The sequence below is a fragment of the Bidens hawaiensis genome, unplaced genomic scaffold (genome assembly GCF_021521415.1).
Source record: "Bidens hawaiensis isolate Kalapana, Puna unplaced genomic scaffold, B.hawaiensis_p1.1 tig00024253_1, whole genome shotgun sequence".
In the NCBI taxonomy this organism is placed as follows: Eukaryota; Viridiplantae; Streptophyta; class Magnoliopsida; order Asterales; family Asteraceae; genus Bidens; species Bidens hawaiensis.
This window is the reverse complement of record NW_027493820.1, coordinates 76,233-90,960: the sequence shown is the minus strand read 5'-3', so window position 1 is coordinate 90,960 and position 14,728 is coordinate 76,233. Positions and strand designations below refer to the sequence as shown.

At 38.5% G+C, this 14,728-nt stretch overlaps 3 protein-coding genes across 3 annotated transcripts in view; 2 read left to right on the top strand and 1 right to left on the bottom strand.

The window, feature by feature from the left end:
* The window catches only part of LOC143568923 (reticulon-like protein B2), a 28,600-nt gene extending 25,879 nt beyond the window's left edge, over positions 1-2,721 (top strand). Inside the window, exons 4-5 of the mRNA XM_077054954.1 lie at positions 1,886-1,955; positions 2,542-2,721. Coding sequence (XP_076911069.1) covers positions 1,886-1,955; positions 2,542-2,687 — 216 coding nt within the window. The 3' untranslated portion in view covers positions 2,688-2,721. The remainder of the gene's footprint in view (positions 1-1,885; positions 1,956-2,541) is intronic.
* A 1,197-nt stretch (positions 2,722-3,918) lies between these two features.
* Positions 3,919-9,233, bottom strand: LOC143568929 (auxilin-related protein 2-like). Its single transcript, XM_077054961.1, has 8 exons — positions 8,669-9,233; positions 6,490-7,933; positions 5,720-5,861; positions 5,203-5,303; positions 5,036-5,101; positions 4,849-4,938; positions 4,162-4,338; positions 3,919-3,976 (listed from the first exon to the last, which is right to left on the bottom strand). The coding sequence occupies exons 1-8, from the start codon at positions 9,058-9,060 to the stop codon at positions 3,938-3,940; spliced, it is 2,451 nt and encodes an 816-aa protein (XP_076911076.1). The 5' UTR covers positions 9,061-9,233; the 3' UTR covers positions 3,919-3,937.
* A 2,468-nt stretch (positions 9,234-11,701) lies between these two features.
* LOC143568926 (uncharacterized) lies at positions 11,702-12,684 on the top strand. Its single transcript, XM_077054957.1, has 4 exons — positions 11,702-11,851; positions 11,924-12,003; positions 12,135-12,432; positions 12,505-12,684. Exons 1-4 carry the CDS (start codon positions 11,702-11,704, stop codon positions 12,682-12,684), a joined length of 708 nt encoding a protein of 235 aa, XP_076911072.1.
* The last annotated feature ends 2,044 nt before the right edge of the window (positions 12,685-14,728 follow it).

The window sequence follows — 14,728 nt, the reverse complement described above, 5'->3', positions numbered from 1 at the left end:
CCAGTGTCAAAGAAAACATACTACGATCGGTAGTGGCCAAAGACGGCGGTGCTTATCAAATGGTTCTTATTGCACGGTCCGCCCTTGACCCGTGGAAAAATCACTGGTTCATTTTTCCACTCCTTATTCAGGAACTCTCTCCTCTTTCCTCCAACCCTATGTCGGCCTTGAATCATGTGGACATTCAAATCTTGACTTGCTTTTTGGACGGGCCATAGTTGTCTCGCGCGGGAGCTTTACCAGTCCCTGGTTTTGCACCTTTGACCAAATGTTCAAGTTTGGCGGACTTTACAGCTGCTTCGATTTCATTTTTCAAGGCCACACACTCGTTCGTATTATGCCCTATATCATTGTGGAATGAGCAATGCTTTTTGGCATGAAAGAACGATCTCCTTGTGAGTGGTTGGGGCTTCCTGAAATTCACATTTTCAGTAGTGATGATTTCTGAATGTGTTTTCGATAATGGAGTCCAACTGTTGGAGGACCGCACTGAAGATTTCTGCTTATTCTTGTTACCAATCAAAGATCTTGCATCAAATTGCTTTGATGGTTCCGCCGACGATTGGAGTCTTGACCAAATTGTTCCTTTCGCTTGTTTGTTTGGCCGCGGGGTCTGGAATTCAACCTTAAGGTTCTGCTTCTGACCATTATTCGCCAAAGTCTTATGAGTCCTTACAAACAGTTTCGCTTCATGATATCATTCCAAGACGTCGGCATTCCGTCTCTGCCAGTCAGAGTCGAGATTAATTCATCACTCTTTACATTTTTGCGAAAAGCTCCCCACAACATGTCTTCACTTACACCACCGATATTGAGACTTTCATTGTTAAAGAGGGTAATGAAGTCCTTAATGGATTCATTGTTCCGCCTAACCACATCTAATATCTCGGATGGATCGCGAGTGTGTTTCCGCTGTTGACTGAAATGTTGGGAGAATTTGGCAACAAAGTCGTCCCAACTCTTAATTTGCCCGTCCGGTAACTTTTCAAACCATTCATGTGCTGCTCCAGTGAATGTTAAAGCAAACATATGACACCAGTAGGGAAGAGTCCAACCGCTGACTCCTCCCACAGCCACAAAGTTCATTAGATGATCGCTGGGATCAGTTATCCCATCGTACTTTCCAACAGATGTTGGGATCTTTGCATTAACCGGAAACAGAGTTGTTGCAATTCGTGCAATGAATTTTGATTTTTCAACAAATGCAGCTGGGCGTTAAGGCTTAGAGAAGTCTTCCTCAGCATTGTTGTGGTATTCCGCATGACGGACTACCGCTCGCGGATAACTCGTTCCGCCTCGTAGGTGAAGTCTGCTATCACCACTGTAATAACTGACGTCATCTGGGTGATACGTTGAATCATGACTTTCATATTCTTCCAAGTAAGCAGGTGATAATAGTTGTTTCCCAATAATTTTGGTATTTGTGTTTGTATTCCACTGCCTTGCATCGCCATGTTGAATTGTTGTGATTTTGCTTTGTTTCGTGATCGAGTGTATCGCTTATGCAATCTGGCTCTGATACCAGTTTATTGCAGATAAACAATTTGTTTGATAATAATGTGTAGAGAGAATGATAATCGAGAATTGGTATATTATTCTTTGATAACCATCATGTACATCAGGGAGGGATATATATACCCCTTTTGTGTAGATAAGGATTATCCAATCAACATGATTCTGATTGGTATAATCATAAGTAATATAATGTAACATAAATATAAAACTAATCTATATAAATGCATAGGAACGATGATAATAATAATAAAAATAATAATAATAAAAATAATAATAATAATCTAGCTTATAGTATAATCTAATAAATTCCTCAACTTAATGCAACACTTTATACTAACTTTAACTTTATATATAAATTGTGGGAATGCAGGTGATATTCACCCTGTGGCTGGTCTCGGTCATCGGTGGCTGCTTCGAGTTTTTGACCCTCGTGTATATCTGTGAGTTCATTTGTTTAGAACCCTAAACAATTCAGTTTTGCTGCATATTTTTGTATCGTTTCGTTGAATTTAAGGTGGCTCAAAGTTAGGGCTCTAAACAAGCCGTGTTAATTGAAGTAAATTTTGCCAATTTGGCTCGGCCCGTTTATCTTAATTGGCGAAATAAAATGTTGAGCTCGAGTTTGGCTCGTAACAAGCTCGAGCTACCTTGTTAATTTTTACAACTTTGTAACTTTTTACATATCGATACATATATAAAAACAAAAAAAGTTGAATTTTAACTCACACAACAAAATTATAAGCTATAGAATAATCAACCTACATATATTAAGTGTGGGTTATAGTTTAAACAAGTTAAATTCTGGTTGTCAAATTTTAATGAGCCAGTTTAACTTCTCGTTTACTAAATAGTCGATTTCGTAAGAGCGAGGTTCAAGCTGGGAGATTTGAACAGCCATAGTAACACTTGAGACGACTTTTGACCCATTTAACTATCCTTCTCTTTTTTGTTAAATCATTTAGCTTAATTTAACGCGTAAAGTTAAATGACAAGCTGAATCGACCTATTCATATGTAAATGGCTCAGTGTTTGTGGTGCTGTTGACTGCACCACTGTTGTACGAGCGGAATGAAAGCCTGGTGGATGCTTATGGCGAAAAGGCGGGCAATGAAATCATGGAGGCTCTCCATAAACTTCCACTGCCATTTTTGAAGAACAACAAACAGCATTGATTGTTTCTTAGGATTTTGTCCATGTCTTATTTGGTTAATTAGTTGTAACTTGTAACTACACTTTTTATGGTATTTATAGAAGGTTTACATTTTGAGACCTAATTTCTAAGTTCAAAGTTGAACATTTATGTAAAAAAGTGTAATTCCATCTTTTATTTCTTAGTTTGATTAGTCTTTAAAATGTTCTCACAAAACATATGTATAGATTGGGTTTAGAATTACCAAGATTAATGCAGTTCAATCTTGTTGCCCCAATCTTAATTTATTATAATTATATTAGAACTTGAGAAATTACCATACAAATATGATTATGACAATACACCCAAATATCAAGAATCTCTCCCTCATTGGTTACAACTAGGGATATGAGATGATTTTTCATACCTACTTGTAAAATTATGACTAGTAATATCCTTTTTTTATGATTTTATGTGGTTACAACTTACCCTTGGGATTCTTATCACTCCAAACTTGAGCTTTAACCCACCGTATGGTCGGTTTGAGCAATAGGTACCACCTAATCTCATATCCGTCCCAAACCCGTGAATATTGTTCCTGCGTGCCTCATGTAAAATCAATCGCTTCAAGGCATCATGACACTTCCACACTGCTTTCTTCGTCTAATGTTTAGCGCACTTTTTACCAAGGCCACGCATATGACTAGCATGTCTTCGCTTTTCATATGTGCTTGTAACCTATCACATGCTTATTATGCATATGGTTGGTGGAAATGTTATTATCAAGGCCATTGTTAAGATTGAAGACAATTTTCACAAATTCTCTACTCAAAAACATCTATTATATGGTCATGACTTCTGAATCAAACGATCAGATTGTGCCGAATGCGTTTTGTCATTTAAAGTTATAATAACCAGAGACTGATGTGTGTATGTTTGCAAATTATGAACAAGAAGCAGACATATAAATAGCCAAAAAAAATGCATTATGTAACATTTTTGCTATATCAGTATGATTAAAATATTACCAGGAGGTATACATACACACAAAAAGAATTTCCATACTTCAATCATCATTCAGTTTCACGTATAAAATAATAAATACAGTCTTGCTCTACAATCATCAACAAATACTTTCCCGCCATCCACGCCCCGCTCACCCCATCACCGCTACCTCTCGACCTCACACAAAGGTCAAATCTATCTTTGCTTCGAGGCACATAAATAAAGATCCCAACACCCTTTGCGATATGTGTTTCTTTGTAGATATATAGAGAATCATCATCACATCAATTAAAAGAGCTCCTCTGAATTGAACTTGTTCCAAGCTTCCTATTAACCAAACTCAAAATTGTGATACACTTTAACAGTGATAGTTATCTACGCATTATAGTAATTGTTTTGACAATTAGTATCATAACGGATTAAATGTGTTACTTAAACTTTAAATTGAATATACGTTGAATGACTGATTGCTTTAATGGTATCGTGATGTATATTAATAGAACGTGGTTCACCTTAAGTAAGTCGAACACTTTTTCTGCTACGTATTTCTGTTGAAGATTAGCTCCTTTTTGTTGCACCTTGTCGGGATGGATGCACAAAGTTGCCTTTCTATACGACTTTTTGACGTTAGCACCCGTTATTAAATCAGTCAATGAAACAGGCTGCCAACCGCACCCCGGCCATAAAACCTAATAATCAATCAAGATAACAAGAGCACGGATGAAAAATATAATAATTTTACACAGAACAGCACATTCATGAACTATAATAGTTTTGGTAGCCCATCAGTACCCGTTAATCATCACACATCGAGTTTATGGTATTAAATATACCTGTTTTTGATTTTATGTGGTTAAAAGTTACCCATTGGGATGCCCACTACCCAAAACACAATCTTAAACTCACCTAGAAACCAACTTGAAATATCAAATACTCAACTACACTCTTAACTCTTCTATAACTTTAATACTTTCAAGTTTCTAACTTCAATATACTGTTTATTATATTTTTTAAAATTATATAATATACTAATATATTCAGGCAAACAGGTTCGGGTAATCAGACAGGTATCATCTAAGACCATACCCACCCCAAACCCGTTAAAATGTTTACAACTAATCTCATAATCCCTTTACTCACTCGAATGTGCCACGTTTTTTTTGCAACCCCTACATGAATAAATACTGAGAAATACGTACATATTGTAATGTTGATAGCAATGCGCGTAAATTTCCTTCTTTCCCTGCAGCCCAACGCTTGATCTCAATATCTAGAGTTTCCGAGATCCTCTGAGGAAAAACACATATATTTTATGATGTTTTTAAGGGGGAAAAAAGTAGTAGTCTTCTGATGCACTAAAGAAAAAGAAACTTGATAAATACTCACATTTCTTTCTTCTTGTTCCCTCTGAGACTGGAGGTCACGTTGATTCTTTTCTGCCAGTGCTTTAGCCTACTCATGAAAGAGTCAATGGTAAAAACTAAAAATCCATGAATATTAACGTTTTGGGCAAAATCTTAAACTATAAATAAGAGATTCCAAAAATCACATACCGCACGTTCTTGAGTACGTTGTTGTCTTTCGAGCCTAGCCCTTCGTCTTTCCTCTGTTTCACCTTCAACATCTTGGAACTCTCCAGCAGATGAAGGGGCAGCTTTTTAAAAAAAGAAGTAAAAGAAGAAAAAACAAAAAGTCAGTAGTAGCAAAATATATTATAGTTCAATAACAAAACTAATAATAGTAGCAAAATACATTGATGATCTAATAGAAGTAAAAGAAGAAAAAACAAACAGTTAAGGGTCTAGTGGCATCAATCTCATAAGCAAATTTATGAAATTCAGGTGTCTTATCCATTAGGGCATGGACACCCTTTGTTCTTCTAATACAAATACAAAAGTTGAATAAAAAATTGGCAATAAAAAAGGTCGCAGCTCTAACCAACTGCGCTGGTTACCTTTCAGCAAGAGGTGGCGCCTAACTAGTGGTGACGCTATGGCACCGAAGTTGGTAATTAAAGATTTAACAATAACGCTGATTACATCTATAAAACTAAACTAAATAAAGATATACCTCCAAATATTGAGCTAAGATCGTCAACAATGTTAGTGGTGGAAGATGCTTTCCTCATATTTGAGGATACTCCAGTTGAGGATGTCCTCTGCGGTCCTTCCTGTCCTCGTCTGTTTTGGAACAGTGGATCAGGCGCAGGGTCCTGCAATGCAGACAAGACATTGTCCAAACAATTTAGCAATAGAAACTTTCTAAACTATATCTAGAACATGAACACACGCACACGCGCACACACACACATAGGAGGTTAGTTACGGGAGACTAAATTATTTCGAGAACAAAAAGAACAAACCTAAATCAATTAAACATTTTTCTATTAATGGTTCCATATTTTCAAAAACTTTACATACTAGTGCCAATTTTATGTACATAAAAACAATAGACTAATGTGTTCATATGTTTTCTTTTCATCTTTAAAAGCTTACCTACACATGTGTAGGTTATGTGTTCATATGTATTCTTTTCATCTTTAAAAGGTTACCTACACATAATTTACACACGCGTAGGTTCTCTATATAAACAAATTTGTTTATATATTTTTTTTAAAATATTAGAAGAGATGAATAACTATTTTATATCAATCATTTTCTTGTATATCTATTTTTTTTAATTAAAAAAATGAATAGCTTATTCTGTTCTTTCTGTTCTCACAAAAAAAAATAAAAGCCTTCTGCGTGGAACCCTCCACTATGTGTGTGTGTGTATAAGCATATCGGCATATGTGTTTGTATGTAAAGATGTATACATATAAAACACCATTTACTACTCACAGAAGAAGTCGCCCTAGGTCTCGGAGCACTGCTTGGTCGGGAACTGAAGAATGATTCAAGATCATTATCATTCTTTTGTTGGTTCACCTTGGCGGCGGCAGCGGCCGCTGCCGCCCTATCTCGAGCCTCAGAAGCCGCCCTATCTCGAGCCTCAGAAGCCGCCCTCTGTCTAGCCTCAGCATTAACCCTTTCGACAGCAGCCCGTTCCGCTCTACGCCTGGCCTCGGCCTCAGCCCTTGCAACCGCAGCCTTCTCCCCTGCTGCTTTCTCTCTGGCTTCTGCAGCCGCCTTTTCAGAAGCTTCAACTGAAGCCCGTTCCCTGGCTTCTGCAGCAGCTCGTTCTGCTCTTCCCTTTGCATCCATGGCCGCCCTCTCACGAGCCTCTGCCTGTGCTCTTTGAACCGCAGCCCGTTCAACTTTTAAACGGGCTTCAGCAGCTGCTTTCTCACGGGCCTCAGCTGCTGCTCTTTCACGGGCTTCTCGTGTAGCCCTCTCTACAGCTTGCTTAGCTTTTACCCTTTCAATCTCTCTCATCCTCTCCTTTTCAAGTCTGGTTTTCTCTCTCTCTTGTTCTTCCCTCTCTCTCTCGTCTTCTGTAGACAAGTTGCCATTATTAAGATTCATGGATTCTTTGTTTCTAGAAGCTTTTGCATGTTCTCTTTCCCTTAGTTCCTTTGCCTGCCTAAATTTAGCCTCGGCTCGGTCCATAGCATCCTTCATTGCAGCAGAAGCCGAGTTTGAATCCGTCTCTTCACCATTACCCGTTGACAAATTCTCAAACTCGTGTTGGAACGGGTTAAAGCTCGAGTATTTAGGAGAATCAGAGTAACTGTTACCGAACGTTGTGGTGTTTGATGCAAATGAAGTTCTTACAGACTTTGAAGCGTGTCTAGGTTTCGGAGGGGGTGGTCTTGAAGGTGGTGGGGCCCGGGTAGGTTGTGTGAAAAGAGGTATTTCTGACACGGTGAGCCATATATCGTCAACCGCTTGCACATTTTCTTCTGATGAGGGAGACATGTCTGCCTGAGAATTTGTCTCGGTGTAGGCAGGTGGAGATGTAGCCCGATCAACACGTCTCTGAGAGAAAGGTGGCATGGGTTTCTGAGATTCTTGAAAATCTTCTACTGGCACCTTCTGTGATTCATTTTCAGAATACTTAAAACCTGATTCTTGTTTAGAATCAGTTGGGAATGAGGGTGCAGGCTTACCAAACCCGTGAAGGGGGTCTATGTCATCAAACATATTGCTATTTACAGATCTTGCAGCATTTGTGTTATCAGATTTACTAATCTTGTGAATGTTTTCTAGTGGATCAATGAAAACATCCCGGGATGAAGTGACAGGGATTGATGTAGACTCTAGAACCACAAAAGGATCATCCATTGCATTAGAAGCTGCCTTTGTGTTGTTGCTAGTTGATGCTGGCACCGACTCTGAATTTGATCTGTGAGGAAAAAAAAGTGATATTATGGACAAGTAGTTAACTGAATTTAAGAGGAACAAAGAACCATATTCCGAAATGTCGTATACTTGGTATAATTCACAATTAATAAACTGTCGCACAATTGTCACTGTGAACTAGCTTACATGCCAATCATGCTTGAATATGAGAAAACGATTCGTTTTATTACAAATATAACAAAAACATACCGCACTACCTATCTTTTACTTTCATTCTATAATGTTTCATAGAACTTTGCTTTAGAAAAAAGAAAACTATTTCTAATCAATGATCTTTTACATCTCATTTGTTTTGTTTGTAATTACAGTAGCAAGTTCTTATTTTAGTTTTAGCAAACAGCGTATGAAAGCACATCTTAAAATGAACATGCAAACAGACAGCTACAACCCCCAAGGGAATATGACGATGGATCAATAACTTGTGCATCTATCTATGTGAGAGACTTATAGATAGAAAGTTAGAAACGACACCCGAACTGAATTGTAACATAGACCGGGCATTCTTCTACATTCATTTAATAGTTCTAGTGACACTTTCTAAACATCAAAAGTCAGACTTATTTCCTTTAACAACTATGTCTTGGTGTGGGCGACAATCAACATAAAGATAAAATACAAACAATCACGATTCACCTTAACTTATACTAACGAATCCAGTTTCCCTAAAGTCAAGGCCTTCAAATGAATTAAACAAAAAAAACTAAACCGCAGCTATAACAAATCACCGCCCCTGCTGCCGGATGCAATACCACCACTTCCAAATCCCGGAAGCAAATCATCGAAACCCCCCGGACTCCTCACAGCCTTCTGCTTCTCCGTCCGACCTAAATTCCCCATCAGATCATCAAAATCGTCATTTCGTTGACTCCGCGAACCACCCACCGATGCGAAAACATTATCATCAAATCTTCCAGAGCCCGAATACATGGGTTTACTCTTCATACCCGGCAACCCATCAAAAATGTCATCATCATAAACCGGCTTATCGTACACGGGCAAACTCGAAAACCCAGATTTGCTTTTCACTTCATTGTTATTATTATTATTATTATTATTAAAAATGGAATCATAATCAATATCGTTGGACATGGTTGATCTGTCGGATTTCATGGGAGCGGATTTACCTTGCGGCTTGAATCCGAAATCTTGAGTCAATTGGATTCACCAGATCTGAGTGGGTTTTAAGTAATTGCAAGATCTTGCTGAATGTTTGAAGTGATCGGTGGGTTTAGGGTTGAAGATGACGGCTGTTGATTTCACGGCGTGGCGGTGGTGGTTTAGACTTTGGACTATTTTGGGTCTTGACTCACTGCCTTTGATTTGAGTTTCTATTGTCCGTATCAAAAATAAATATTAATATTTGATTTTTAAACAACCATTATTTGGGGGTCAAATCAATGACTAGTAGTAGTGACATCCTCTCCAAACTCCGTATCATCTTAGGTGGTGTTTGTGATTGCTTATTTGAGTCTTTTTAAGGTGTTATTTGCTTTTGAAAACAAAACCTATCTGCAATCTGATTTCTTTAATTTAATGTTTGCAACTAAAGATGCGGTCTGAAGGTCTGCAATCTGAAAATATAATACTGTTTGTTTTATAAACTGGATATCGTCTGCATAAGCTGAAAATTAGTTACCTATCATATATATCACAGTAGACGATGGGTGGTGGTGGATGGTGGTGGACGGTGGTTGTGGCCGACGGTGGTGGTGGCGGACAATGGGTGGTGGTGGTGAGGAACGATTGTGTTGGGTGGTGGACGGTGGTGGTGGGTGGTGGTGGTGGTGGTGGTGGTGGCAGCGGATGGTGGGTGGTGGCGGCGGCGGACGGTGGGTGGTGGTAGTGGACGCTGGTTGTGGTCGATGGTGGTGGTGGTGGTGGTGGTGGTGGTGGGTGGTTGACGGTTGTGGTGAAGGGTAAATTCGTCTTTGCACTCGTTTTTCTCCCCCGATCCATTATAACCCCCGAATTAGGGCAATTTTCATCAAAAAATTGAAATCTTGGCCAACGTTACATCATTGAACCCCCCCCCCCCAATTTTTCCGATCGTACTTCACATCTTCAGACATCGCAATGCCGAGCTCGTATTCTATTAGGCCGGACAGTAAGTATGTGACCCGGAAGACCTATATGGTAACGTTTTACTGTTTGCTCAAACTTTTTGTTTTTTTTCTTGTATGTTGTTAACGGGCTGAACGGTTGTTATAGGTGAAAATTATTCACATGCGTTCACCATAAAACTTTTCCATGGAGGGTATTTCACTATCGAGGGGCAAAGAAGATACGAAGGGGAGAAGATAACTTACGTCGATGAAGTTCAAGTTTCTGAATTTGTAAATGTTTGTTGGTTGGAATACTTTGTAAGTTACAATATGGTTGTGATACAGCTTGTTGTTTTCATTACAAACATCCGCGTGTCAGTTTGGATTTGGGTTTAAAAAGCCATTGATTGAATATTATCATTTTCAAGATGTTTGTGCTACGGTTAGAGGTAGTGATGGTGTAGGTAGTCACATTGTTGATATTTTTGTAGAACATGGCAGGACTAGTGGTACCGAAATTGTGGTATATGATTCTGGATTTGTACCTGGTTTTGAAAGTGTTCACGAAGTGAGTGGTGAAAGTGTCCATGAAGTGAGTGGTGAAAGTGTTCATGAAGTGAGTAGTGAAAATAGTTCTAGTGAGGGTGTAGGTAGTGATGAAGAGGAAGATGATGACAGTTATGATAGTGATCGATCAGATGAAAGTGATCCTGAGTATACGGTTGCCTTTCAAACACCCTTGGAGGATGTAGAAGTTGACATGAGGTTGTATAAAGCTATTGTAGATTTTGATGTGGATAAGGTAGTAGGTGATCATATTAGTGATGATGATGGTTTAAATCCTTGCATGGATAGTAGGTGATCATATTAGTGATGAGAGCTCTGATGATGAGGGCTTGAGTGTCTTGAATAGTATGCTAAGAAAGTTCAAGGGGAAGGAAATGAATAATGATGATGAGTGCCCATTTTTTGTTGGTTAGTTAATACAATCAAAGGAAACATTGAATGAGATGGTTAAGAGTTATGCTCTTCATGGTAGAAGGGATTTGTATATCAAGAAGAATGATCCTTTAAGGTTTAGGGTGATTTGTTTGGGGACCAATCCAAAGTTGGTTGCTGGTGAGGGGCCAAATGTGTCAAGTCAGGAGAAAAGTTGAAGGTAAGAAAAAGGGATATGAAACCCACTTGCCCTTGGACGATGCACATCTCAAGACAATTTGTTGAGGATAATTGGTGTGTGAAGGCCATTCCAAAAAAACACGAGTGTCTCAGAAGTAGATCGACTGGTCTGTACACAATGTCTACTATTGCCAAAGAGATTAAGGTTGAGCTACAAACCACCCCCCAACATAGCGGCCAAGGAATTGAAGGCCAAATTCCAGCAGAGGCATCAAATACAACTTTCTGAATCCGAGATGCGAAGAGCTAAGACAATAGCTTAGCAAAGGAAGAATGGTGACGACACCAAACAATACACCCACCTCAGATCCTATATTGATGAGCTTCTTAAAGCAAACCCAGGTAGTTCCATTAAATTATATGTTGAACCATTTGCTAACCCTAACCTTAAAACAAGGCGATTTAGAAGAATATATGTGTGTTATGCTGCTTTGGTTAGAGGATTTAAATTGCTTGGTAGAGAACTTCTTGGGTTGGATGGTTGTTTTATGAAAGGGAAATACCCCGGACAGATTTTGACTGTTGTCAGGATGGATAGTAACAATTGCTTGTATCCTGTTGCCTTTGCAATAGTGGAAGCAGAATGCACAGACTCATGGAAATGGTTCTTAAATCTCCTTGGAGATGATCTTGACTTGCCTCATGATGCTAATTTCACTTTCATAAGTGAACGACAAAAGGTATGTACACTTAGCATATATTTATAATAGGCAAACTCATGTACACTAATTATGCTGATTTGACTGTTATAGGGACTTATTCAAGTAGTTGAGAGTGTTTTTCCTAGGGCTGAGCATCGGTTTTGTTGCAAACACATCCATGAGAACTTGAGGCAAACCTGGAGGGGAGATTTGTATAAAGGCTTGTTTTATAGGGCAGCATCGGCCACTTCTGTCCCATACTTCAACATGGCAATGGAGGAGATTAGGAATTTAAAAATCTTTATATGCTTCTCTGGCTTAGTGACATCCTGGTAACAAGATGGTCAAGATCACATTTTTTAGGCAGGGCAAAAAGTGATATGTTGTTGAACAACCTTTGTGAATCTTTCAACAAGCAACTTGTTGGAGCAAGAGACAAGCCAATCATTACATGTTTGGAGTATATTAGAGAGTATATGACCATGAGGATTGTGAATGTGAAGAAGATGCAAGCCACTGCCAGGGGCCCATTAACACCGCAAGCAACAAAAGCATGGGATGAAATCCAAAGAGAAGCAAGCAAATTGGTGGTTATGATGGTTGATGAAGTGACTTACCAGGTATCATTATTTACCTGATTATGATATTACAACCAAACATTTATTAATATGCAATTATGTTCATAAGTTAAGATTCTGAGAAGCCAATGTGTGGTGAATGTGGAGGATAGGACTTGCACATGCAGGAGATGGGACTTGACAGGTATGCCATGCAAACATGCGGTGGTAGCCCTATATGATATAATAGAAAACAACATGTCTGTCGGTCCATTGGAGAAGTGGGTTGATGAAGCTTACTGGTTAGACACTTGAAAGAAGGTGTATAACCACCAAATCAGGCCCATACCAGGCCTTGATATGTGGACACCCTCAAAATGCCCAACAATATTAACTCCACCTAAACATCATACTCAAATTGGCAGACCGAAGAAGAGCAGGAAGAAGGCACTATGTGAGAAGAAGAAATTGGCAGCTAGCAAGAAGAGGAAAATGAAGATTGAAGAGGTTCAGGAAGTGTTTTCTGTAGAAGGCAAACTTACCAGGATGGGGCACGAAATAAGTTGTGGAAGATGTGGAGTTTACGGACACAACATCAGAACATGCAGGGCGCCAAGCCAACCATAATGGTGTGTTTGAGTAACATTGATGGTGTGTTTTTGAGACAATTTAAGTAAACCATCATGGTTTGTGTTTAAAACAATTTAAAACTTGTGGCATGTATGTTTGTTTTGGGATATGATGGTTTGTATGTTATTTTGACAGTTTGTGTTTAATGCTTTTAAAACTTGTAGTATGTAGTCAAATCATGCAAACATTACAATACATTTAATCATGTCAATTTCATGTAACACATTACAATACATTTCAAATGCAAACCAAGTACAATGCTACTTCCAATGGCAATCATCATTTGACCAGTCAGAGTCCCACACTGGATCATCTTCATATGGATCATGATAGTAATCTTCCTCCGGCTCACTGGTGTAGTCGAAAGCTGCTTTCAAAACCTTAGGGTCATAATCATCACCCGGATCCATTTCATGTTATTCAGTTGGTCTAAATAATTCATCCTCTTGCACCAAATAAGCCATTAACTCATCTTCTCCCAATTGACATTCTTTGTCTTCTTTTTGACTTGCTTCATTGTCAAACTGCACTACATTCTCAACATTCTCAATTTGATCCTCAACATTCTCAAATTCATCCTTCTCATTTTCATCATGACTGCAACATGACTGATAATGTGGAAAGAAAATAGATGAAACAAGAAACTCTAAACATTTAACAACAACAAAGATTACATTATCCCATACTACAAATACGATGTTAACAACTAATCAATAAAGACAAACATAAACAAAGAACAAAAACCAACTAATTCCTAGCAACATCTCCAAGCGTGTTACTTCTTTGGTTTTCATTCTTGAAACTCATCTTTCTTGTTCACATCTTCATCATTGCTTGAATTACCTTTTCACAACTAGGGCATGTGGGATCATTAGCCCATTTTAGCCATCCACAACTCCCCTTCTGTAATGGACTTAATATATCAAAAAACAAAAAACCCTAATTCGATTAACTGACTAGAACAATTACCCCTAAATTTGATATAAGCCAAATTAAAGGAATCAGCATCGATTAACAGACTAAAACACCAATTCGTGAGTAACTAAACACCTACACAGCACAAGAATCGACAACCCGGGTTTGCATCGGTCCTGGATATCCGGTAACATGTCGCGGAACCACATGGGCATCTCACACAAAGGTCATCTGCACGGGAAGGCTTGGAAGGTGACCCCGAGGAGTATTGACTTGACTTGGATTGAGACATCTGTCAATCGGTCGCCGGGAGATGGAATAATACGGGGAAGAGGGGAATCGGTCGCCTGAGATGGAATAATACAGGGAAAGAGGGGGAAACAGGGTAGGTGTTATGTTATAAAAGGATAGAAGGGTAACATAGTAATTTTGCTTAATTTTAACGAGTCAACGCCTGGTCAACTGACGTCGAGAGTCAGAAAAACCCGCCGGAGAAACATAGTGGCGCAACATTCGCAAATTCTTTTTCAGTGGTTATTCCATCTCCCGATGATATAACCCAGGGTGGCAAATTGACATTTTATCTATATAAGGGAAGAAAGGTTATAATATTTTCAAAGTTGTAGTTAGCAAGATACAACTTTTATAGAATAAAGTACAAGCACTTAAAGCTTTTTGTTATGGATTTTGAACTTTTTGATTTGGAAAATAATATATAATATAATATAAAACAAGTAAAAGTAAAATACAGGAAAAGAAAATAGTTGACACTATATACAAAGTTAAATAAATAATTTAATTCAAAAAGAAAGCT

Excerpts from the sequence above, each read along its gene's own strand:
- LOC143568929 (XM_077054961.1), bottom strand. The coding sequence starts at position 9,060 with ATGAAATCCGACAGATCAACCATGTCCAACGATATTGATTATGATTCC. Across the intron at positions 5,862-6,489 it reads GACCTAGGGCGACTTCTTCT|GACCCTGCGCCTGATCCACT; the intron begins GTGAGTAGTAAA and ends TCTGCATTGCAG. Across the intron at positions 4,939-5,035 it reads GGGAACAAGAAGAAAGAAAT|AGGATCTCGGAAACTCTAGA; the intron begins GTGAGTATTTAT and ends GTTTTTCCTCAG.
- LOC143568926 (XM_077054957.1), top strand. The coding sequence starts at position 11,702 with ATGGATAGTAACAATTGCTTGTATCCTGTTGCCTTTGCAATAGTGGAA. Across the intron at positions 12,004-12,134 it reads CACATCCATGAGAACTTGAG|TGACATCCTGGTAACAAGAT; the intron begins GCAAACCTGGAG and ends TCTCTGGCTTAG. Across the intron at positions 12,433-12,504 it reads TTGATGAAGTGACTTACCAG|ATTCTGAGAAGCCAATGTGT; the intron begins GTATCATTATTT and ends TCATAAGTTAAG.